Genomic DNA, 25,017 nt, shown 5'->3' on the forward strand with positions numbered 1-25,017 from the left:
ATATTCAATATCCTACAAGAAGGCAAGGAGTATACTTTACAAATGTACTAGTTTGGAAGTACATTGCAAAGAGTCTGTGTTGTTTTATCTCATATTACACAGCATGAACACGTGTTCAAAGTGTGTCATAATGATGTTCATTAAAAAAATGTATAAGAACCAAGACAAAACATTTTGAGCATCAACTAAATGCAAATTAAATTGCATTTTGTAGGATTGTTTTTTTAGAAAATGAATCCACTCCAGTGCATCAAAGAGAGAAGGCCAGGAATTATATTTAAATATACTTTGTAAGTACAAAATATGCCACATATCGCACAATAAAGTATTGCACATATTTTTTGATAATTACCAAGTGACTGAAAAATAAGTCTGATTAAGAAAATTCATAATGATGACAAGGAAACATTTGCTAAATCCTGATTTTATTGCTTATCGGTACATTTTATTTTACTTTACTAATGTAAACTGATACTACTGATACTCACTGAACTTCTAAGCACTGATGGGTCAACAGTCTTATGTTAAAATGCCAGCATCACTAGTTGATTTCTACAGTGTGTTCCTGAACATAGACAATATAGTGGTGAGTGTTTTCTCCCTGAGCAAGGACTGTCAGAGCCTCCAGGCCTAGTGCATCCTCCACCACCATCACCTGGTCACCAGTTAGACCCCCCTCTGCGTTCACCACCATTAGCTGGTTGCTGCAGTTACCGACTTCCTGCTCGTCAGCCACCTGCAACTTCGGCCACAACTCAACATCAGCATTTTGTTGTAACCGCTCGTAATTTCCTGAGTAAGCAATGTGATGATGTTTACCTGTTGTACGACGGCAACTGTGCCCGGAGCCATGGCGACCATGGAGGTGACGGCGTCGTGAGTCTCTGAACTGAACTCCGTGATTTGCTGGATATTAACTGAGCACAAGAGACATTATGTTACCTAGGACATACACTAAAGCACATTGATAACAAACATAAATAGCAATGAACAGCCCTTCTCCAATTATCTTTGCAAGAAAAAAATTTTTAAAAAGGTGCCTGGTGTTCGCGGGGTTTGGCTGAGTCACTTATCTACTACATGTTTGTCACTGTTGCTGGTGTTACCGTTGTCGTGCAGGGCTGCTACAGGTGCTTCTGTCAGCTGCTCTTCATCCTCCACAGACACATACTGGGCCTCTATTGTCTCACCCACCTGGATATTTATATATATGGCAGATATTGTATTATCCAGAAAACTCTGGCTTTGACAAAAAAAAGGTTGATACAGTACTTATACTATATGACAATGTGATCAAGTTAGAAGGTTTTTCTCGCTTCTTATATTTTGGCAGCAGTTTTATAATTTCTAAATGAGAAATATCATTTTCAGTGACAACAAAGTCACAAAGTGATAATTTAAGGGATAATTTAAGTGATAGTTTTTCCCTGATTAAGGCTCAAGACAAAAAAGTGCTTTTTTTTCTTCTGTATCTACTCTGTGTATGTGTATACTGTTTACCTCCCAGGTGCCTTCCACCACTTTCAGGCTGTGTTTGCTCTTAAGATGGCGATTCAGCTCCCACTTGGTCCCATAAACAAATTCACATTCAGGACACTTCATTCCACCTAAACACAGACACACACAAAGGCTGAACACACTTTTTATTCTGTGTCTAGACTTTTCAAATAGATTCCTAGGCCTGATAATCCTAAACATAACGTAAACCATACTTTAAAATCTTTACACGGTACAAATGTCCTACAGTGGCAAAATGTTACTTTAAAGAACATAAGGTTCTGAAAATGGCAGTGGGAGAGCAAAGATCAGACCTTGCTGTTTCAGAGCATCAGGGTTTGGCAGGCCAGGTCCGGCATTCTCATATTTCTGATCTGGGTGTTTCAAATTGTAGTGTCGCTTCAGGGGACCAGCGATGTTACAGGAGTAGTGGCAGTGGGCACAACGAAATGGCTACAGGGATCGACAAAAACACACACAAGTAAATGAAATATCAGTTGGACAAGACTGAATTTGTCAACCATTTTGTCAAAAAAAAAGACTGATCATGGGTGGAACTTAGGTTAGCTTTCTGACCCATTTTATTGTTTAATTTTGGTTGAAAAAAGTGGAAATACAATAGCAAATGGATGACTAATCTTTAATATCCAGAGCAAAGAACGATATAAGTGAGACTCAATCCTTCATAGATAGAATAAATAAAATAAAATACTACTATTGGATCACATATGTAGCATTTGCATATTACAAAAAAACACTTTAAAAAATTTTAAAAAATAATAGTTAAATTAAAATAATTACAGATTTTACAGAATTCAAATTTAAAATTCCCTAACAAACAAGATGAATTAAGTTTTTAGGCAATTTCCTCCTACTGATATTTTACCATTAACAGAGATGTAGTACAGTATAATGGTAGTTCTATGTACTGAGGCTATAAGGTGTGTATGCGTCTGCTTGTGTGTGTATTCTGACCTTAAATTCAGCGTGTTGCTCCATATGTCTGAGCAAGGAAGGTTTAGACACCGAGGTGAAGTCACACTCCGAACACTGAAACCGCTTCCCTGAAAAAAGAGAATTATTGCCCTTATTTTTTTATCATCGCTTTGCACTTCCTCAAATTTCTGCAAATCTAGCAGAATACTTGCAACACACAGTACATAATCAACTATAAAATAGATCATAATAAATTGACAAATAAATAAATAACCAGTAAATTTGCAGTGAAAACAATGGGATAACAAAAAACATCATCATCAGTGACAGAGCAAAGTGTACGTACCTTCATCGGTGTGGCTCAGTCTGTGGCTTTTCAGCGTGACTTTAGATTTGAACTTTTTACCGCACAGATCACAGAGATGACGCCTCTCCGTGTTGTGTCGGTTCATATGAGTCTTCAGGTTACTCCTACTGCGGCCTGCGTAGTCGCACACACTACACACGTATGGCTTCAGACCTACACACATGGACACACGTGTACAAACATGCCCTTTAAAGATTAGCAGCAGCCCAGCAAAGACAAAAGAATAACAATATAGGGTAGTAGCAAAATAGTTTAAAAAAAAAAAAAACTTTTTATAGACTTAAGGGATAAAAAAGTGACAAGGACAGTGGCAGAAAGAAGCACGAAAACAAAGACAAGTAAACCTGCTGAAAAACACAATGAACATATGCGCTTCAGTAAATTGGCTGCAATCACTTCATCAACACCTGCTCTGGATTTATGTCTGCCAGGCACCACAGCCTCGTGACAGCTGTAACTTCAAGGTAAGCAGCTCATCGAGGTAGGTGAGTGTTAAAGCAGGGACTGAGGAGAAGAGGCCTCAGACTAACAGTTCACCTCCTCAAGACAAAACTCTTTACATTACAGCAGATGCTGCCATGATTTATGTATTAAACAATTTCAGCTGAGCAACCATAAAACATATGGTGGAACAGAAGTTACGTGTTTTGTAGAGACACACATTGCAAGACTAAAACAGCCGTTGAAACTGAAAAAGAAAAGCATGTCTCATAACTTTTGTCTAGCCTCTGCCAATCTTCATTGCCACATTTCTCATATTTACACCTTCGAGATAATGGCAGCAGCACACAAGCGAACAATTATGTTTGTTTGTGTTCTCATCATTTCACAAATTGACCAACAGGCCAATTTACACAACTGCAGTGTGTTTTCAGTCTACTCCATCCTCCTGGAGGGCAGCCAGGAGGAGGAGAGACAGATGGAAGTTCAGCTCACACAGTAATCAAACAGTGAAACACTGTGCATGGACAATTACGGGCCAGGATGTGTTACTCTAGACTCTGAATGGGTGTTTGTCTTTGTTAAAGGTAGACTGGTATCAGACCTTGGTGGGCCCAGATGTGCTGCTGAAAGTCACTGCTGTTCTTTAGGAAGTAGGAGTCACAGTAAGGGCACTTCTCTGCTCGCTGCACCATCAGTCCCTTTCCCTGCACGGGCAACGTATCTGTCCAACACATACATACACGCGTGAATACAAACACACACACACACACACACACACACACACACACACACACACACACACACACACACACACACACACACACACACACACACACACACACACACACACACACACACGATGAAATCACAAACTTGTAAAATTGCTTGTGACCATCAAAAGCATCTGACTGTTGACAACTAACCCTGCCTATGTCAAAGGCTATTTATGTCAGTCTGGTGTGACATCTGTGTTCTGTTCAAAGCCAAGAGAATGTTTCCACAGATAAAACAATATGAGACTCTTGTCCCATAAATAACGGGTGGTATTCCAGGTTGTAGTAAGCATGCAACAATGCCAAAATAGTATACTCTATCATTACAATGACTTGCCTAATAATTTAACCAGAAGATGACACACTTCAAAATTAGCGGCGTTCTTCCAACAACAGAGCAAGTAAAAATAGCCAAGCTCTCAGTTTCTGGCTCTGTGCAAAGGTTACACCCTAGAGTTTGGATTTGGCCGACAGTGGAGAGTGAACAAATGTGAATACTCACGGGCTTGAAATTGTTTCAGGATAAGCTACTGAGAGACATTAACAAGTTATTGTGTGTGTTTCTGTCTATGTCTATAGATGTATTCGTGTGTTCTTTACCAGGGTGGGATGTCTTAATGTGGTGTTTTAGTCTGTGCTCTGGATAGCTGTGCTGGCAGACAGGACAGGCCACACTCTTCCCCTGTAAAACAACAGCAAGACAAAGACATCAAGAGTTCATGTTTTCTTCCTTCACAGAAATAATGGGTAAAATAATTTTTCCCTCATTGAGGCTCAAATACATTGCATTTCCTTGCAAATGGATTAAAATGTCGATCAAACATTTGTAAATATATAAACTGTCATCTAATCTGAGTTGGAGTATTCTCCCAGGCCATGGTCAATGTCAAAGGACTATTGGTCCTCTGAAGTAGTGGAGGTGGGATTATGTACTCTAACCATGGTAGAAGAGGTGGATGGCAGGTCATGTGAGTTAATAAAACTTCAAACGTGCCACCTCTTGAGAATCTCAGTGTATCACAAAAAAATTGAAATGTTACTTAGATCAGGAGAATGCTTTCAAAAAGTTAGTTAGTTTCTCACTTATGTTAACTTGCAAGTGTACAAGAAGTCTATCAAAAAGGAATCCCTAATACTTCTCTGAATATTGAGAATCTGCTCAGGCTGCTTACCTGTTCCTGGTGCGTCCTCAGGTGGGCTTGTAGTTTGTATTTGTCAGGAGTGGTGTATTTACAGCCGGGGTTAGAACAAGGCAGCAGCAAGCCGCTGTGCTTCTGGATCTGGTGCCGTTTTAAAGAGCTTTTGGTGATGGAAGAGTAGCTACACTTTGTACAGTAATGTGAATGCTCCTTAGTGTGTGTGCGTACATGGACGTTATAGTGGACTTTGTACCAAAACAGTTTACCTGTGCAGCAGATTAAAAAAAAAACATGATTAGAAGCAGCAGACACTGTTTAGCGCACAAGTCAGATAGGGGAAAGGCTTAGTAATAACTAAGGAGATGTAATATTAAAAATAAATAAATCAAAAAAAATAACAGCACAAAACCAGCCTACTCAAGGGGGCCTATCATCTCACCACAGTATTGGCATTCCAGGTCTCCGTAAATTTTCCTGAGCTGCTGGAAAGTCTCCATATTAAGCCGAGTCTTCTGAAGAGATGAAAACACCTGCTGGAACGCACTCTGATGGAAAACCTCTGGCTCCTACCAGCAGAAAACAAAGAACGAGTCAAGAGAAAGTTTACTTCAGGAGAGGATGAGAAGATGATAGAAAGTATAGTTATGTAATTCAGACACATAAATGAATGAATACGTGAGATGTATTCTTATTAAATTATTCTAAATAGAGCATTACTAAAGTAATAGGATCAAGAATAGCACCAGTGTAAAAGAGTTTAAGCTAGTAGCCAATCATAGGAACTTTCTAAAACATCTTCACTTGGGCTAGTGGACATCAGCAAGTGGACTTATCAGTTACAGATCAAAACAACCTAATCTTCCATACAGTATATACAGAAGAATGTTACCTACTCTATGGATTATCAATAATTCAGATATATCTGTCTGCTAGTGTTTCATATCGATTAGTTGATTGATAGAAAATTTAGTTTGATAACTGATTAATCAGTTAATACTTGTAATAAGACAATACCTGTAATTCATTTACCTTATCTGAATGTGGAGTTTGACCCTCTTCCCCTGGAAGAGCTGATGACAAAGGTGTGTATACGCCCAAATCAGGTAAATTTGCATTTACTGATGAAAAAGTTTCCTGTGTTCTCCTGTCCTCCGGGAGAGGGCTGTGAGTGCTCTCCGGTAATAAAAGAGTCCGTGTGTTTTGTTCACATCTGCCTATATTTTCAGATGCAGGGGTGCAGGAGTCCGCTGTGTTGGCCTGTGACAGCTCCCCAGCTGCTGCTTCGTCCTTTCTGTCAGTGGGACTTGTGGTTTCTATAGAGATGGCTTCTTGGGAACCTTGCTGTGCACCTCCATTTTCTGCTTCTTCCTTTTTTCCTGTTTCTCCTTCTGTCACAAGCACTTCTTCGGCACTTTCACCCTGAGCTTTAGCTTCTTCCCTTGCTGCTACTTCCAGCTGCTCCACCTCCCCATCTGGCCACTCCTCCCCTCCGACACCATTTTTTCTACTCTCCTGTCTCATTCTCTCATCTTCACCCTCCTGCTCTATCCTGTGCTCTTCCTGCGTCCCTCTCTCTGTGTCCACCCTCCCCTCGTCCCCCCACATGTCTCCTCCAGGCTGTATGAGATAGTAGCTGTTATTGATAGAGTCGGTGAAGGCCCGCTCTTGGTCCAGTTCAGGGTGAGACTCTTTCAGGTGAATCTTCAGTCTCTGAGAGCTGACAAACTTCCCGTCACACACACGGCATACATACAGGAAGAGGTGTTTCCTGACATGAGCGGCGAGGGAACCCATCTTCGTTGCAGCGTGGTCACAGAGCAGGCAGGCGAAGGGACGCTGAGGCCCGTGGACCAACAGGTGGCGCTCACGCTCGAGCTGGTTCTTGAAGCGTCGGTTACAGGTGGGACAGTGGTACAGGAGCTGTCTGAGCCCTTGACGAGTCTTTAACCTAGAAAAGATAAATAAATTAGAAAGGCAGGTGAGTCAGTTGGTTAAACAGATACAGTTGAACATCATTTTCAAATACTGTAGATGTACACCTCAGTTGCTGGTAGCTCTGGTAGACTTCAGGGTCTTTCATGTTATGCCGTTTCTCTATGTGTTTCAGCAAGTTCTTCACGTCTGAGTACTTTTTGTCACAGAAGCTGCAGTGCTGCTTCACCTTCAAATGGACTCGCTCTATGTGGACCTGCATTACCAAAAACACAGAATTACAGATGCAACCAGAAAAACTGAGCAGCTTCATGCTCATAGAAATCCAATCCATCTGAATTTGGAGACCAGAATCAAAACAGAGAAAGTCTGTCTCAGTGTCCAAAAACCAAAGAACACAACCAAAAACACCAAACCACATGCATGAAAATGCACCCACTGACCTGTCACAATGAGATCTAAAAGTCAGTGGACTGCTGTATTGCAGTATGAAGAAAAGTGATAACATGCATTAACCCTGATAAAAGGAGTTCACATTGTATTTCAAAGTTTGTGTGTTAATTCTATTTATACTAAGAATGTGTACAACTACTACTACTAATAATAATAATATTAATAACATTAATAAAGGAATAATAACAACACCTTGAGGTGTCCTGGGCTGAGGCAGTTGAAAGGACAGTGCTGACAACTGAACTTCTCTCCTGTGTGCTTCCTCAGGTGAACATTCAGGTTGGCTTTGAAGGGGAAATCAAGTAAGTAAGTAGGTAAGCGAGCAGTTTTTACAGATTTATAAATAGTTTTTCTGGCAGGAATTTTTCCTTGCTTGTGTGCCAGTGAGCCTGGCTTTACCTTTGATGGCTGATGCGTAGTCACAGTGTGGACACTGGAACGGTTTCTCCTGGGTGTGTGTCCTGAGGTGGGCGATCAGTGAGTGTCTGAACTTAAAGATCTTATTACAGAACTCGCAGGCGAAGATCTTCAGCTGGCTCTGAAGTAAACTGGGAGACAGAGAGTAATAATATTACCTTTACCAGTTGACCAGTATTATCTGCTAGGTCTTCAACTGGGCTGCACAGATAACAACATGCCGATAAGCAAAAAAACAAAATAACTTTTAACTCCTCAGAAAATAGGACTACTAACTCTTTTCTGTTAGACTGTTTAATTAGAACCTGATTTATTCACAGCAGTATTTAGCTTGACCCCCAAATAAAGCTTCATCTACTATAAAATAAAATCAATGTTAATACATTCAATAAAAAATATTCAAACAGTACTTGGTAGCATCTTGCTTGATAGAATATTCCTGGAAGCCTCTGCTGGCTGCTGCTGCTGTTGTTGTTGTTGTTGTTGTTGCTGTTGTTGTTGTTGTTGTTGTTGTTGCTGCTGTGGAGGTTGGGTTAGAACTAGGAGTAGAAAACAAAGGGATCAGACTGCTGAGAGCAGATAACACTGATGATCAAACTACTACAAGCAGAAATTAAAAAAACAGCTCTAAAACATTATTTCTGCATGCAATTGATCAAATCTCAAGTTTGTTTCACTGTCATTAGTTTTTATCAAAGATAGTGAGATATGATGCTTTGTTGTCATTTATTCTATGTCAAGCTTACTGACAAATTGTTGTTTGGGCCATCAATTATGTATTACATTCAAAGAATTATAGGAAAGATGGACACGTTCCATTATATTACCTTGTCTCCTGGTCTGTTTTAGGGTTACTTTCACAGATGGTGGCTTCACTGGCAAGGTCTTGTGACAGACTCTGGAAGACTGCAGACTGCTGAATGACCAGAAAATTTTAGTAAATAAACCCACATAATATTGGGAATCACAGATAAACAAAATCAACTAAATATTAAATAATTATAAAAAATGATTAGAAGAAAAATGCAACATTTAATTGCAGAATCACCACATTTAAAATTCAGCCAAATCCTAAAATGCTAAAACAATGTACATTTTAGAAAAAAAAAGTTTTTATTATGCTTTTGGGCCAACATCCTTGTGTATCAGTGATCAGTGGGACCCCTACACAACAGCCTGACAACAGTCAGTTTTCATAAAGACTATTTCTGCAGTAGAGGGTAGTTTCAATAAAAAGTGTTCAGAATCATGTCTGTAGATTATCCGTAATAACTGAGACACTTTTTTTGCAAAGACGTGGTTGTTGAAAATTTTAAATTCCATGAGGACCATGGGCAAAACTGCCTTTACTTTCACTTTTTTAGGGTGGTGGGCCAGAAATCTTAAGAGATGAGTATGTTAAAGCCTGGGAAAATAAAACTAAAACCACTTGCTTAGCCACAAATGACTAGAGGTAGGAGCAAAAATAGATCTTTTTGTAATTTGGGTGAACCGACCCTTTAATGTTACTGTGTATTCCTAGACTTACCTGAGGCTGAGTCTTAATGGCTGTAGACTCTGATTCTGCTAAACGGTCCTCTACTGGAACCATTTTAGAAACACCTGTTGTAATAAAGGTAACACATTGTACATAAGCCATGCTGCCTATAGCAGTAGAGATGTTTGTCAGCTAAAATGTAAGAAGTAGCACATAACAGTTCTTTTAGACTTACCTGGAAGTGTTTCATCTTCGGTCAGAATAACGCTGATGACTGATTTTTTGTTTCCTGTTGCTGGGCCTCCTTCTTTGGAGATGCGGCTTCGGTTGGTTCTCGGGGGTCTAAAGCTGGCCACGTCTAAAAGCCAGCCAAAACAAGACAGGGTTAGACTGCTAGGACTATAAAACTAAACCTGAACCCTGATTAAAAAAATCCAGGAGTGCTCTGATAAAGACAATAACACTGTGTATTTATGCAGGTTAAATACCTGTAAAACATCTTTCAGCCACTGCCAACAGCGTAGTTAGGGCACACTACTAACCCTTGATCTGACCAGCTAACACTCAGTAGAGATTTTTTACTGTTTTCACATGATATACAGTAAATACCCATCACAGCATACATCCATCATTTCATTTGCTTTCAGACTTCAACACAAAAATATGAATTAATTTGAAGATACCATGTCCTGATCTTAAAGTTACCTTTTTCTCTACCTTTCTCTCCTGGCCTCACTGGGTTTTGATGCGTCTGGTTTGGATCAGCCCTCCCAGGTTCAAAACTCCCAGAACCCTCAACTTCTGCTCCAACACAGATGCTCCCTGAGAATGATTAATTATTCATCAGAATCACCTGAACTGCCAAGTACAACAAATGTATGTAAACCATATTTTTTTGTACTTTTTGCCAACATCTATAGTTAACACAGAGGTATTCAATAACCTATAATTATAGTAAGAATAAATCCTAACACGTTCCCTCACGTCACCCCAACTTACTGTTCTTTTCATGCATCTATGGATGAATTAACTTTTCTATTCCTGGTACTTATTTCAACTTTCTGCCTTTGTTGTTTCACTCCTCACCATTCTCCTCTTCATCCTCCTCCTCTTCCTCTTCTCTCAGACAGATGTGTTTGAGGATCTGTCGTCTGCTCCTGAACGAGCGATGGCAGTCTCTACATTCAAGTCCCAAAATCCCATCGTGGTTTTCACCTAGTGGAAGAAAAGAGTCAGAATGCAGAGTGCAGGAACCAAAGTTTGTTTAGCATGTTTACAAAAATCATTAAAAAAAACATATTTACTTGAAAAAAAATAACACTTTACACTTAAATGTCTAAAAAAAACAACTTAGTGACTGTTAGGCAAAGGTAGGCTTTTAACCAGACGAGGAAGGCAGAAGCCAGCTGCACAAAATATTTGTAATTCTATTTGTGAATACATAAAACTTGATATCTCATTTATGTCAGTTGGAGTGTGTGCCCATTCTCACTTGACCAGTAAGGTGACATTTACGACTGGAGTAATAGTGAGTAGCATAAGACTTTATTGTCCCAGAGGGAAATTTTCCTTTGAGACACAATGCTACTTTAATATTAGGTTGTCAGGTTTACTGACTGTAAACTTTATAAAATTAGCTATAAGCTCTAACAAGGCATCTTGCAGAGGGTAGTTATCCTGTCCTCTGCATGAAAAAGAAAGAATTATGGGATACATATAAATGGCAACAGTACAACCTTCTACTGAACTACATTGTAGGTCTCCCTCCTTCTTATTCCCTTCTCTTTGACTTTGAAAATTATCCTCTGGAGAACGGATGGAGTCAGCCTTGCATTCTGTCAAATCCGTGCGCAGCTTCTTCGTAGAGCCTTTTGGTCGTCCTCGCTTTCGCTTCACTGGGCTCTCTGGGGGCCAACAAGACAGCAGAAAACTGGGTTTTTTCATCTTTTCAATTTTACTAACAAATCCCCCTAGAAGACTGATCTACTGTAGCTTCCGCCTTGTGTCATATAACTCCACTGTCATCCCTTAAAGACAATGAAAAAAGATAAAAGCTATAGCTTTCCACATTCTTTTATTACTATGAACAGTATAGTACAGTGTATACTTTTCTTCATTCTTGTAGTTGGTCACATTTTGTATTTGCTTTGCATTTTAACTGTCTTATATATAACTTTGTACAATGAATTTGATAAGGATTTGAGTCAAGTTGTGGTAAGGCGTCCTTTACTAATGTTCTTGGACTGATAATTAAGTCAAAGTCCATTTCATCCATAAATTAGTGAATGTATTAATAATGATTATGACACGGAATGCATTTTTACATATTCTTGTACTAGTAGTCCTGGCAATGACACACTAATCTGACCTGCCAGTGTCTCCACGGGCTCTGTTGCAAGGGGCTGCAGTGCAATGATGATGTCATCAGGAGGCTCCTGCTGGGGGTGCAGCTGGGAGCAATGGCCCAGCAGCAGAGAGCGACTGGGAGAGAATAGGTTGCACAGCCGACACATAAACACAGAGCCAGCTAGAAAGACAGGGAGAAGGAAGGTGTCGGATTCAGAGGGCCAGAGAGGAAACAAACAGAGTCATTTTAAGTTGAGAGCCTGAGAAAAATGAGAGATATTGACATAATTTGCCTGCCTCAAAAAACAGTGGAGCAGACTTTGATTTTTGGGCCCATTGTACCAGTTTATCTCATATTTATATTCACAAGTTCTATCCTCTATCTATCTGCTACACCCTGCAAGGAAAGTGGTCTTTCTTTGACATTACAGACTCTAAGGGGCCAACAGATGAATGGATGACAACAGCTTTTGTGTCAGTACAGTACAATCTTAAGCATTAAAACAGCATAAACTCAAAATAAAATGATTTCTCAAAAAAGGGGGAAAAAACAAAATCTGCTCAAGTATTATAATTTTCCAATTATGGTTTATATGAGTTTTTCCCCCCTAAATAGTTCAAGAAATGTTAATATCACCAGCCAACATGACAGACGACATGGAAAGGCATTCAACAGTACAGATAGATCAAACCCAGAATTCAAAGAAATAGCTATTTAAAAGAGCTGTGATTACTTTATGGATTAATCGATTAATTGTTTAGGCTATAAAGTGTCAGAAAATATTTTTTAAAATGTCCACCCCAGTTTCCCAGAGCCCAAGCTGGCGACTTCAGATGTCTTTTTTTTTAATCAAACCAACAGTCAGTAGCCTGAAGATACTCAGTTTAATATGACATGAAACTTTGAAAAGCAGGAAATCTTCCTTTTAGAGAAGCTCAAGCAGCAATTTGTTGTCCTTTATGCATCATAAATTTATTCTAACGATTAATCGTTTATCGAAATAGTTTCAAATAATTTTTACGATCGAATACTTGATTAATCATTGCAGCGCAATAAAAAAAAATTTTTCAGCTCAGTGTAAATGGCTTGTTCAAATTGTGCTACTGTATGAGACTACTGCTGTTACAGTGAGGTCAGCATCATTCTTAAACAGTAATATCTGGCAGAAAAACAGGCAGTTCTTCAGTTTCTTCCAGTTCAACTTTAGTACAGGCTATAAACAGCTCTCCACAGTATTATACCAAACACTGCAGACCACCTGTACGTTTACAGAACAAGAGAGAGTCTGTAAATTGTTAACAGAAAATAGAAGACTCTGAAAATCAGCGCAGGGAAACGTTTGAAATGTACACGCGTTTGTTTATTTTGATTTGGCCCAAACTAAAATGAAGACCCGACAAACATATTCGAGTTGAAGCTAGCCCAAATTCTTACCTGCTTTTTGTCCATCCATTTCTCCAGCTCTTAAACAGCAAAATAACATTAATTTATCGATGGATTTGAGCCATCACATGACAAAATATAATCTCTGAATTTAGAGTTAGAGCCTAATTTCACATTACGTACGTAGAAATTTCTGTCGAATCTGCGACACAATTCCTTCCAGCCAGCGGAAGTGGACAGGACCAGGTGGTACTGCAGCAGATTGCGCCCTCTGTGGCAGGAGGACTGCAATGCGGCTGAGAGGGGCACGGCATTCTCATGAGTTGAGTCTTTCTCAAAGACACAGAGTTTAGCCCAGGATTTCTTTCAACATCATTTTAATTTGTTTTCAATTGTTTTACTTTGTACATTGTGTCAAGAGGTCTCAGCACTGTATTTGTAAACTTTTAGGACAAGTTGTGGGAGTCTCACAGAGTAATACCTGTTCTAATGTAACATTAACATTGGTGTAACAAATACAGGTCATATCAAATTATGGGTTACACCACATAAAGTAGGGGTAATGGGAAGCTACGGCTACGTCATGGCTGAGAAATGTTTGATACCTGAATACAGAAACAAGTTTCTGTTACTAAATGAACATTTATTTGACTGGAGGCTCCTTACATTATATAAAGAAGAGTGGCTTCTCCATTATTTGCGGAAATCCGTGGATGTTAAGAATACATGATAATGTTAAAGGCAAAAACAAAAATAATTGTATGGTCAATGGCTGATTTGGAAAAGTGCTGACAAAGTATTTTAATAAAAATAAATATTGTATAAAAATAAAATATAAAATGAGCAGGACACAGTTTTATGTTGCAGGCTACAAAGAAAGTTGGTCCTATTAACATTTACCTTAATTTACTTGACAGTGTCTTTAAAATGTTCTTGCATGAACAAATGTGAGACAGCTTGATTTTGATCACCTCTTATTAACTACAATAATTGTGGCGAAACTCAAATGTTTCAGAACATACAAACGCTAAGATGTCATAAGATTACCCTTTAAGGCCTCAGTCTTCCTTTCTATAAGGGTTCCAACAGCACAAGGTAATTAGTACCATTATCAAGAACTTGCAAGCCCTAATTGATGGTCAGCACAATCAAAGCTTGATTTGATGAAGAAACAAACATTTAAGTACAAATTAATGACATATGTGCATTTAAGGAAAGTTTCACTGTTAACACAAATAAATAAATGTTTGTTAATATGAGATTTTTAAAGTATGAAGTACAATTTATATAGTCATATTGGAATGTTAATCGAATGCCAAGGCCCATCCACTGCTCTCTAGTTGAAAGCTTTGGTTTTGTTATAATGCCACAGTAAATGGTTCTTCATCAAGATCATAGGTTGCCTTTACATACCTTTATATATCCATTATTAGTGACAATAGTGTTTTTTATTATAGAGCTAAAGAGGTAATAAACTCACTGAGAATTTAAACTCCTGTTTTCCACTGTTGCAATTTCTTTCAACAGCATATTTATTTTCAGCAACACAGTTTAACCAATTCCTTGGTTTTGTCTTGTTATTATGTGTTTTATAATTTCCAGCAAAATGGAACTTAATAAGGCCAAAAAACAGGGATCCACACAAACATTGTAAAACTGACGGAGGAACTGATGGACAACTATTAATATACAGGGACACTGACGAAAACTTTATTAAACAATGCAAGAATTTACAGACATACAAACATTTACAGCATTTGTTTTTACATTTAAAAAAAGTGTAAGCTCAGGCCCGTCCGAAGTACAACAAAAGCTAAAGGCTACCAAACACACACACACACACACACACACACACACACACACACACACACACACACACACACACACACACACACGCATCATATGAACAAGTGGATAAAACTGTAGCCAATTTGTTAAAAAAAAAAAAAAGCTGAGCTTTCAGGTAAAGATAATTCTCTACTGCTGCTTTGCTTCAAATTACATCCTCTGCTCTCATTCCTTTCTCACAAATTGTTCAGGATGAAGATGTTTTTCATAATACAGATGGTAAGGAGTCTTTTATATGCAAGTTACTAATAGATAAAAAGTGCATGCTCTATCGTCACCAAAAAACATGAATCAGTTTTGAATGACAAATGAAAGAAGTGTCCGAAGTTACATGCATGATTCAGAAACAATGCAAATGAATAAAATGAACAAATAAACTCCACCTCACAAGAAAATGTGTGCCAGATACTGTAAAAAAGTAACCAACAGTTCTGATGATGTACAGCAACATTTATGATAAGATTAGACCAATATTGCAATTTATCCACACACATATCAGGACAAAATTGGCCTGGGATTGAAACTGAGAGCTTGACTAATCAGTGTCATCAACTGCTGAAATAATAGACATTCCTTCCTGATCACATGATTATAAAAAATGTTTGTAATAGCAGCAATGATTTAATGTTCTTTGCAAATTTTTGTAGTCACTGAATGGGAGGAGTGGTTCACCCTGCGTGAAAGTAATAATTAGAGATCCCTCATTTAATATTATTTACATCTAGTCTACATCATTTTTGAATTTATGCAATGTAGGATTACAATAGATTTATTAACATTTCCTATTATATAAAACATATGTACTATGTAAACCTTGCTTGCAATCAGCTGCTGCTAACCAATAAGTTGCCTTCTGTGGGTGTCAGTAAACAGAGCGTAACATAATGCACACAGAGATATGTAAACACATTACTTGAGCACAGTGTATGATGTAATATTAAAACAGTTTCTGTGACAAAGCCAAATAAAAGCTTTATTTTTGCCAAAATAATTCATCTACTGTAGCATTATAGAAGTTGATTTTCATACTGATTGTAGATGAATGGAAGAAAATGGTGGGATGAAAATGAGCCCTTATTCTGTATATCCAGTTACACTGAGAACAGAAACCAACAGGAATATTGTAAGAGAGGGTCTACCTAGAGTATTAACACTAATTTACAGAAAAAAAAACACTGAGCTGCTAAGATGATTTTATTCTTGTTTTTCAGTGTTTTAAGTTTTAGTATCCCAAAATTGTTTAAAAAGCGTATCCAAAGGTTTTTTTATAACAAAAAACAATCTCAAAGATACACTTACAGAAACAGTGCATGTAATTACACATCCGTTGTGTTTAAGTTTAAACATGTTGAACATCTGTACAAGATCATGAAAAGTCAATGGTATTTTCACAAATTATCAGGGATGATTTAACGTTCTGAAGGTCAACACATCTGGTATACATAATAAATCAGCCCTGCACCAAATCTGTTCAGGTGTCCCGTGGGCGCATTCCATGGATTTGAATTGTTGAAAATTTGAATGTGATACATAAGTCTCAACACATTATCCCTGACTTAACTTTGTGTCTTTTCTAGAACTTTCTAACAAAGCAGATATGTTTCAGCAATTAGCTACAAAACATAATTTTTATGTGATTTTCCCATCTTTCTTCCCTGTAAACTACATAATGAAGCAAACATGCCAATAAAATAAACTTTAAAAGACAAGCAATCATTACAAACAAGAGAAAAAAAGATGGATTCTGATGAAATTACTGTAAAAACATTCACAAATTCCCAGGTTAACCAGGCTAATGATGCAGGTGAGACAAGACTTTTATGGTTGGATTCCTGAGGGTATTTGTTGAGGGGTCTGAGTGTGTGTGTGTGTGTGTGTGTGTGTGTGTGTGTGTGTGTGTGTGTGTGTGTGTGTGTGTGTGTGTGTGTGTGTGTGTGAGAGTGTTCACATGCTGCAACACTTGTTCTTGTGTGTGTGTGAGTCTTTGAAGCGAAGTCTCTGCTTGGATCGATATTTCTCCAGGTAGGTTAGCTGTTTGCTGTTGATAGCTCCGCGACGCTTCCTAGAATATACAAACACACGAATATTATAAGGTGGAATCCACTGGTGTTACCTTTTAAAATGCTGCTTTCAGTGTTTTTGTAAACACTGACTGCCAACAGCCTCTTTATAGCCAATCCCTTATTTTACAATCCGGTGTAAAGTTTTAAAAATCCTTGTCCTTCTCATTTCTTTGTCTGTATCTTGAGCTCCTCATGTGCATGTTATTGATTTTCATAGTACCAACTAACACTAAAAGAAAGAAATTTCCAATTTCTACGCTAAGTGCACCATAGTAACCTTACAGCTGGTTAACCATCATCAACGCTACCTAGTGCTTTTTAAGTTTTTTATGTATTTAAACTGCTTAAAAAGTTTTAGACAGCAGTTACCCAGCTATTTATGGGTAACACCTGGATTAAACAAGGTAAGTGTCGAGAAGAAAGACAGAGAGAAGAGGCAATGGAAAAGAGGATGAAAATGAGGAGAAGAATTGTACATTCTCACCATAAAATAGCCACACATTAGGGGTGGATGACCTGACGATTTTATATCGTGATTAATCCAGAATCCATGTCCAGAATTTGCTTTTCAAGCCAATCATTAGGATGGTGACTTTTTTTGACATTTACACTCGGTCTGCCCTAATAAAGTGTCTCTATCATTGGTTCTCTTTCATGTGTGATGTATTCGAAAAACAATTCAAGATGAGCTAGCAGCATGGTGGATGAGGAGCTGGTGCCAAAAAAGGACTCAACGTCAGTAGTGTGGCAGTGGTTCGGCTATGCACAGTCAGATATTTCTCAAAGCAAAGGTATGTGTAAATTTTGCTGGGCAACGGTCGGCACCTCAGGAAGTAATATGACAAATCTTTTCGACCACCTTAAAAGGAAGCATCCTAAGGAAGTGTTTCACTCAGGTCGGTACAGCCCCACTCATCTGGAACAAGATGACTGAGACGGTCCTATTCTATCTAGCTAAGGATATGGTGCCTTTCAAAGCCGTGGACAACATGGGATTAAGACACTAACGCACACTGTTGATGCACAGAATGATCTGCCAGTGTCTTCAATGTAATATTGTGTTTTAAATGGTGCGAACATTTAAGTCCATAGGCTGGTTTGAGTTGGTATTTCTCGACAGTATGTTTCAAAATTGGGAAGAAAGATCGTAATTCAGACTTTTTGGGAAGATTGCCCACTACTAGCATACATGTGTATAGATTGTGTTTGTTGTTGTCATATTATTGAAATAAGAAAATGACATTCATATACCGTTTCAGCTGTTCTAGGTGTGTATAATCATCACATTTTGTTGTATTATAAAATGCTTCATGCTAAATTACTTTAATACATATATTCATAAGCACAAATGTTCTTACTCAGTGATATGTTGCTTGGATAAATACACAGGATGCGGTATAGAAATGTACTTACTGCCTGATGAATTGAATAGCATCTTCATATTTCATCCCACTCTCTATCAGAGCCAGAGCAACCAGCACAGGAGCCCTGTATGCATGCATAAACGCACAAACACACTCTTCTTAATCCCTTCTGTGCATATACTGCTGTGTGTGTGTCAGTGTGTGTGTGTGTGTGTGTGTGTGTGTGTGTGTGTTCCTCTCTCTCTTTGAACTAAGTTCATACTTCCAGGTGTATGCATATGTTTTTTTGTTTGTATCTTACCGTCCCAGTCCGGCCACACAGTGGACAGCAATGCAGCATCCTGGATCCTCCTGAAACTTCTTCTTCAGCAGACCCAACCAATCATCAACGAGCTTGCTCGGAGGTGGGGCTCCATCATCAAAGGGCCAATCCTGAAAGTGAACAAGAACACTTACTACCTCTCACACTCCGATTTAGAGTGTCAATGGTGTGTTTGTGTGTTGTATCCTCACCACCACAGTAATGCCCTCTTTCTCAAGCGGTGTTTTGTCATAAGTGATGTCACAGACTCTTACCACAGTGGTGGCCCCATACCGCTTGAGGTCCTGGAGGGGACATCAGTGATAGAGGAAGATTTTCACAACAAAGCCAAAACGCATATGTACATGTGTATCTTATCTTGAATGAAGCTCTGCAGTGCACCAATGGCAGTCAAATGCATGTTTCCTTACCTCTATAAAGGAGCTGAGTGTGTTGTCTGTGGGGTTGTGTGTGATAAGGAATCTCATGTTCTTGTGGCACAGTTCCACTGGAGCTGGGCGGTTCATGGTGACCAGTGTGACCTTTGACCTCCCTGGACGACCTCTGACCTTTATGTATTAGCAGTCAGTTGAAAATAATTAGCACAATGTCAGGGAGAAATATATATATACTGTATATAACTTCAGATGAACACAATTTCAAATATGTGAGCTATATTTGGAGTGCATTTTAAAGCCTATCAGACATTGTTTTCACAGCAGTATTCAATACACGACAAAAATTCAAAAGCTATAACTACATGCAACAAAGTGTCATAATGTTAGTTAGCTCAAACATTAAACGTGTTTTACATGACTCTATAGTTACATCACATGCAAATTTACAGATTTGTCTTGATTGTTGCCCACAAAGTATCACCATCATCGAGTGTATCTTTGATTCCTTACTGACCCTGCCCAACCATCACAAGCTTTACTCCTCTAGGACAGTTTTCAAAATTTGACTAAACCTGTTACAGCATTAAAGGAACAGTTCAACATTTTGGGGGGGAAGAAACACTCATGTCTGTGTGCTAAATATAGATGTAGAGTTATCATGAAATTAGCTTAGCTTATCCTAGCCCTGCAAAAAGACTGGAAGGGACCTGTAAAACCACATGTTGTCATTTCCACATTTTGTTTTTTGTACGAATTAAAGAGGCAAGATACAACGTGATAATCAGTAAAAATTTAGAGGTGCCGGTAGGCAGATTATTTTAAGTCTGGACAGAGCAAGGCTGTTTCCCCCAGCTTCGAGTCTTTATGCTAAGCTAATCGGCTGCAGGCTCCAGCTTCGTATTCACCAGACAAACATGATCTCAGCAAGAAAGTTGATAAGGGTGTCCCCCAAAAATTAATTTGCATAATTATAATTATTTATATTTATTGGTCACAAAGGGATGCAATGCGGTAGGTAAATCCCCACCACCCCCATCGACCACCCCCACAGCTGTTTTCACGTATTTGCTTGACTAGATCTCTTCTCAGTACTATGTGACTGTGCACAGACTGTGCTTGATTGACATCTTCCTCATGACCCTGTTCCACCTGTTAAGGAGGGAAAAACAATATCTTTATCATTCTTATTCGTACGCTGAGGTTGGTGTTATTTCCCATCATAGCTCCACCCAAATTTAACCTGGGCTAATCAGTCAGTATGACTGAAAACACCTGCGTAGGGAAGAAACTTCAAGGGGAATACTAAATTCTGTTGTTATATCTGTCACTGATGTTGGACTGTTACGAATGGAGCTGTAAGCTTTTACTGATAAGGGTGCATTTTATAATTAAAATTCATTAATAATACACTTGCCGTGGTACACTGGATGTAAAACAAAAACAAACAAAACTATAGTTGTCAACGGAGCAGTTCTGCACTGCTCTTGCTCGCATTTCGATGAAGATAAGAAGGATGTGAATGTATTTTAGGATGGAATTTTAATTTCAATAATCTTAATACAGGCATGATTCACAGTCCCCAAGTCTTACACATCTACTATTTTGGCACTGATAAGAACTGTTTGGGTGATATCAGAGTCCTCACATGTAAGTTATCAAATGGGGAAGGCAACAAACTAAATGTGAATAAACTAGGCCAATGGGTTGGCCAGTGATGACTGCTCATTCATATCACAGTATAGAATAATACAGAAGTTTAGCAGCAACAGGTTTACATTTCCCAAGAATACAGAAGAGGCATACAGTATCTGGTCATGCCTGTTCCCACTATTACTGCCACTGGCTGTATTTACAAATACTAATGTTTCTGGTTGTGTCAATGTGAGAAGGGAGCTAAATGTCTTTGTCAAAGCATTATTTACAGATTTCAAAGAAGAACATTTCATCTTTGCTATTACTGTCACAACATCTCCTTAAAAAAAAACAAAAAAACATGAGTACAGGAGTCAAAACTTGTGCATCACTATATTCAGTCAAGCTCTGGTGACAAGTTACCCCTCACCTTTAGTTCCAGCTGTAGCAGTTAGCTGCTTTGTCTTCGACTTGTATCAGGTCTCCAGGTGATCCTGGACTTCCTGTCTGTTGTGGAACTTCCTGTTTATAGTCGTTTAAGTTATTTTCCCAATTCTGAGGTACTGCTGCCCTGACTCTTTTACGCCATCAGTTGATTGTATCCTATAGTCAAAGAGGCCACAATGTGTCAGTTCTCTTTGTGTCCCTCTCTTTGTTTTTATCTCTCCGATTGTCCAGTCCTCTTCTCTATCTCTCTTTGTCTCTTTCTCAGTAGCTCTCTTTTTCCTTCTCTCTCTCCAGTTAGCTTCCGGTGTGGGAGACTCCACCTGTTACCCCATGAGCTGGCTGGTTCAAAGGGCAATGTCCAATGGTCTGTCAGGGTTCAGGGCCCCAGGACAGCATCTTGCAGCTTCATCCCACATAGGGTCTAAATGTGTTGGGCGTGGCAGTAGTCACCACTCCGCCGCACAAACTCCATCAACCAGCGGTTCTAAAGTAATAAACACAAAGAAAAATGCACTGGTTAAGAATTCCACTTCCAGAGTAATTAAAACTGCTACAAATAAGATTTCAGTAAGTATCAGCTAAGTTGGACCATATTATGTTGGCAAATATACTAATTACAGCCATTATTAGTTGTGTAAAGACCAACCATCTAATTGGCTAATGTTCATAGATAAACACACATGAACATATACACATTTACAAATTTTAAATGCTTTTATTGAAGCAACTATATAGAACTATACAAGCTTTGCCCTGGGAAATTGTTAAGCAGAGACACCATGAACAAAAGACACAGCCATTACATATATGGGATTTGCTGGTTGAAACAGCAGCTCCACTATTATTACTGCTGATCATTTAATAGGAATGCTCTAATTCACAAGCCCAAGGCTGCCATATACAAGACCAGTAGCACATAAACATATTCAATACCAGTAATATTTGCAAGGAACTGATTCTGCTTTGTCTGAGCAGACTTATTCTGAATGATCTTGTGGGCAATATAAAAAAACTTGCCTAGAATGGACAAGAAAGCTGGGCAAGAGATGACAGATGCACCATGAGTTAGAAAATCTAATATCACAAAATATGGAAAATTGTATTAGATTATCCTGCACAATATCAACAAAATTAAATTTGGTCTGAGGACAAAAGGAGAACAAAATCTAAAAAGTAAATGTCTGTTTCCTCTAGTCTAGGTCGATTGTGTCTATGTGGCTGAAGGAACTTATTTTGCATTGTTTTGCCTTTTAAGCCACCTGAGCCCCAACTGCATGCCCTATTGGTTCAGTGCATTTGTAGAAAATTCACATCTGCTCCATTCATTACAGGGGGGATAGGTACTGCTGGGAAATTATAATCTCATTTCCTCAAAAGTGAATGAGATGTGTTATATACTCTTCTTGATAGGCCAGCAACATTATCATTTAGAATTCAAAATAAGGCATTACAGTATCTTGGCTAATAAGTTAGGATTTAATATCATGCAAGAAAGGACTAGCTGTAAATTAAAAGACACTCCAACAAAGTTCAGCTATGTTATTCCCTCATCATTGGCTGCAACACCATCTCTGCAAAAACGCACATTGCCACTGTAATTCAAGTTTATTTTTCTGTTTAGTAATAGAGAGATTGGAGATCCAATGTACAGTAGTTGTTCACATCCCGTTGGTGGAGGTTGAGCAGATGTAGTGAGGGAAATATGACGGAAGGTACTTAAATATGTAACACTTGGCAAGCTCACCTTCCCAAACAGTCAGACAAACAACCAGTGAAAGCCCAGAGGCAATCTGGGTAATCTGTGGTCACCTCTTCACCTCAGCTCTGACATGACACATACGTACGTACGTATGTGCATACACACACAAACTTACGTATGTACGTAGGTACACACGTACGTATGTGCGTACACACATACACACACACACACACACACACACACACACACACACACACACACACACACACACACACACACACACACACACACACACACACACACACACTTCATAATCACATGCCGACTTACTCACTCACTCTTCCAAAAGATTGTAGTCTATTCCAGGTTGCTGACTATCTATAATTAGGAATTTATCCTCTGTTAACACTAATCAGGATAGAGGTCAACTATTTCCCATCCAGTTAACTCAAAATGTAAAAAGAGCATTTATTTTCCTTTACTGAGTTTTATAGAGATGCCATTTCTGTTTATGACGCTTTGTGGGAAAGACACACAGGATAAAAACTAACTTGTATCACACAAGCAAAATGACTGCAAACACTGTCACAGACAACACAAAGCAGGGAGGTCACAGACACTCAGAGACAGACCAGGAATAAAATAGTTCTAAAGCATCTAAACACAGGTCAAATAAATATACTAACTCTTCACAAGTACTGTACTCACTTCAGGCATTTAGCTGACATATAAAGCAGAGTGACTTAATGTGACTAAAAACAACATACGGAAGCATAAAAGAGCATGGGTGACATGGCTAGACGGTAGCAGTAATTCCAATTAAAACTGTAAAGCCGATCTTCCCTGTTACCTTAGAGCGCAGTTTGGTTTGTAAAAACAGGTGCGTCCACAGTTGGTTGTCTGGCTGCCTGGCTGTTTCCCTAAGAAGTTAAAAATGGATCTCAATATTATTTTAGAGCCGCATTAGGTTGCCAAACAATCCTTACAGTAACTGCAAGGTAAGGCTGAATGAAACACAGTAAGCTTGTGGGTTAGTAGTAAAGACAGCAACAAGGCAGGTTAGTAGTAGCTTCAAATAGGTTCAATTCTGTAACAGTACATTCACCTCTACTGCCTTCCAGTTAACAATCTGTCCCTTTGGAAAAAGAACGTATGCTAAATAGTTCTGTAAACCGGTACAGCCTTCCCTCTTACCTCAGTGGACAAATTGGCTGCTGAACGGGGGAATCCACAAACCACTGACTGACAGTTCCACCAAAGCCCTGCAGAAGCAGCAGCAGCAGCAAATCTACAGCAGTTTGCGTACTGACATACAACCAGCTGACTGCCCGTTATAGTAAACCCCTGTAGACACTGAATACCTGCAGCTGTATTTATAGCTCTATCTATACTAGCAGCTGATTCTGTGACACATCGAATTTTTATGGAAACAGCGGTCTCCAGTGCTAGTGCACCCCTGTCGTCCTTCTGTGTGCCTGCTGCAGTGAAGTTCTGTGATTAGCTCGATTACTATCTCTAGCAACAGCTGTTGAAATGGAAATTCTCTACAACTGTGACTTAATTCATCATCTGTCACTCAAGTAATAATGCTCTCACAAGTTACTAAACCTGTTGTAGCAAGGCACCACACTGGCTGTGTGTCAGCATAAGGATTCTTTGCCAAATACTATTTAATTATGACATTTATATGTATATTAACAGCACTGAAACAAATGCATTATCTCTTGAAAGTGTGTTCTTACCGCTTAGATCATCAGTGTCATCTCCAAAGAAAGACTAAACATCAGTTCTTCTGCCTCTTTGCCACAGGGAAGTCCACCTGCTTTAAGCCTTTTTCTGCTGCTAGAAGCTGAAATATCTGGCCGCTAAGCTGCAACAACCTGTGGCTCTGCCCCACTGTCACACTAAACTATCCGCCTCGCCCTTGTCCCTCCTTGCCTCTCACTGCGACGTACAGTATGTGGCAGTTTGTAGCGCTACCTTGCCGTAGCAGTGCAATGTGCTGGGCTGAGGATCTGCTGTGAGCTGGTCTAATCAGGCTGAGCAGCCATCTGACCCTGACAGCCCTGTCACCACCAGAACACTCTACAGTTAATGCTC

At 39.0% G+C, this 25,017-nt stretch overlaps 2 protein-coding genes across 8 annotated transcripts; both read right to left on the minus strand.

Moving 5' to 3' along the window:
- Window positions 1-302: 302 nt before the first annotated feature.
- Window positions 303-13,440, minus strand: LOC120784693 (zinc finger protein ZFAT-like). Of its 4 annotated transcripts, XM_040118695.1 has the most exons (25): window positions 13,349-13,440; window positions 13,217-13,245; window positions 11,804-11,962; window positions 11,172-11,339; window positions 10,522-10,650; window positions 10,141-10,257; window positions 9,671-9,793; window positions 9,487-9,560; window positions 8,786-8,874; window positions 8,369-8,497; window positions 7,941-8,089; window positions 7,734-7,825; window positions 7,196-7,344; window positions 6,186-7,104; window positions 5,596-5,722; window positions 5,190-5,422; window positions 4,618-4,699; window positions 3,846-3,965; window positions 2,780-2,953; window positions 2,473-2,561; window positions 1,812-1,950; window positions 1,501-1,607; window positions 1,107-1,194; window positions 820-917; window positions 303-742 (listed from the first exon to the last, which is right to left on the minus strand). In XM_040118695.1, the coding sequence occupies exons 2-25, from the start codon at window positions 13,233-13,235 to the stop codon at window positions 542-544; spliced, it is 3,774 nt and encodes a 1,257-aa protein (XP_039974629.1). In that variant the 5' UTR covers window positions 13,236-13,245; window positions 13,349-13,440; the 3' UTR covers window positions 303-541. The 4 variants fall into 4 exon arrangements, with proteins under 4 accessions (XP_039974629.1, XP_039974628.1, XP_039974627.1 ...); XM_040118694.1 differs by having other exon boundaries at window positions 303-736; window positions 13,217-13,422; XM_040118693.1 differs by having other exon boundaries at window positions 8,786-8,871; window positions 13,217-13,421.
- Window positions 13,441-15,047: 1,607 nt separating this feature from the next.
- LOC120784812 (protein tyrosine phosphatase type IVA 3) lies at window positions 15,048-25,017 on the minus strand. 4 transcript variants are annotated; one of them, XM_040118917.1, is made up of 8 exons: window positions 24,660-25,017; window positions 23,768-23,837; window positions 21,202-21,702; window positions 19,173-19,310; window positions 18,954-19,046; window positions 18,742-18,872; window positions 18,490-18,564; window positions 15,048-17,075 (listed from the first exon to the last, which is right to left on the minus strand). In XM_040118917.1, the coding sequence occupies exons 4-8, from the start codon at window positions 19,266-19,268 to the stop codon at window positions 16,958-16,960; spliced, it is 513 nt and encodes a 170-aa protein (XP_039974851.1). In that variant the 5' UTR covers window positions 19,269-19,310; window positions 21,202-21,702; window positions 23,768-23,837; window positions 24,660-25,017; the 3' UTR covers window positions 15,048-16,957. The 4 variants fall into 4 exon arrangements, with proteins under 4 accessions (XP_039974851.1, XP_039974852.1, XP_039974850.1 ...); XM_040118918.1 differs by lacking the exon at window positions 24,660-25,017 and adding an exon at window positions 24,112-24,146; XM_040118916.1 differs by lacking the exon at window positions 23,768-23,837.

This window comes from Xiphias gladius, chromosome 22, assembly GCF_016859285.1.
Source record: "Xiphias gladius isolate SHS-SW01 ecotype Sanya breed wild chromosome 22, ASM1685928v1, whole genome shotgun sequence".
Classification (NCBI taxonomy): Eukaryota; Metazoa; Chordata; class Actinopteri; order Istiophoriformes; family Xiphiidae; genus Xiphias; species Xiphias gladius.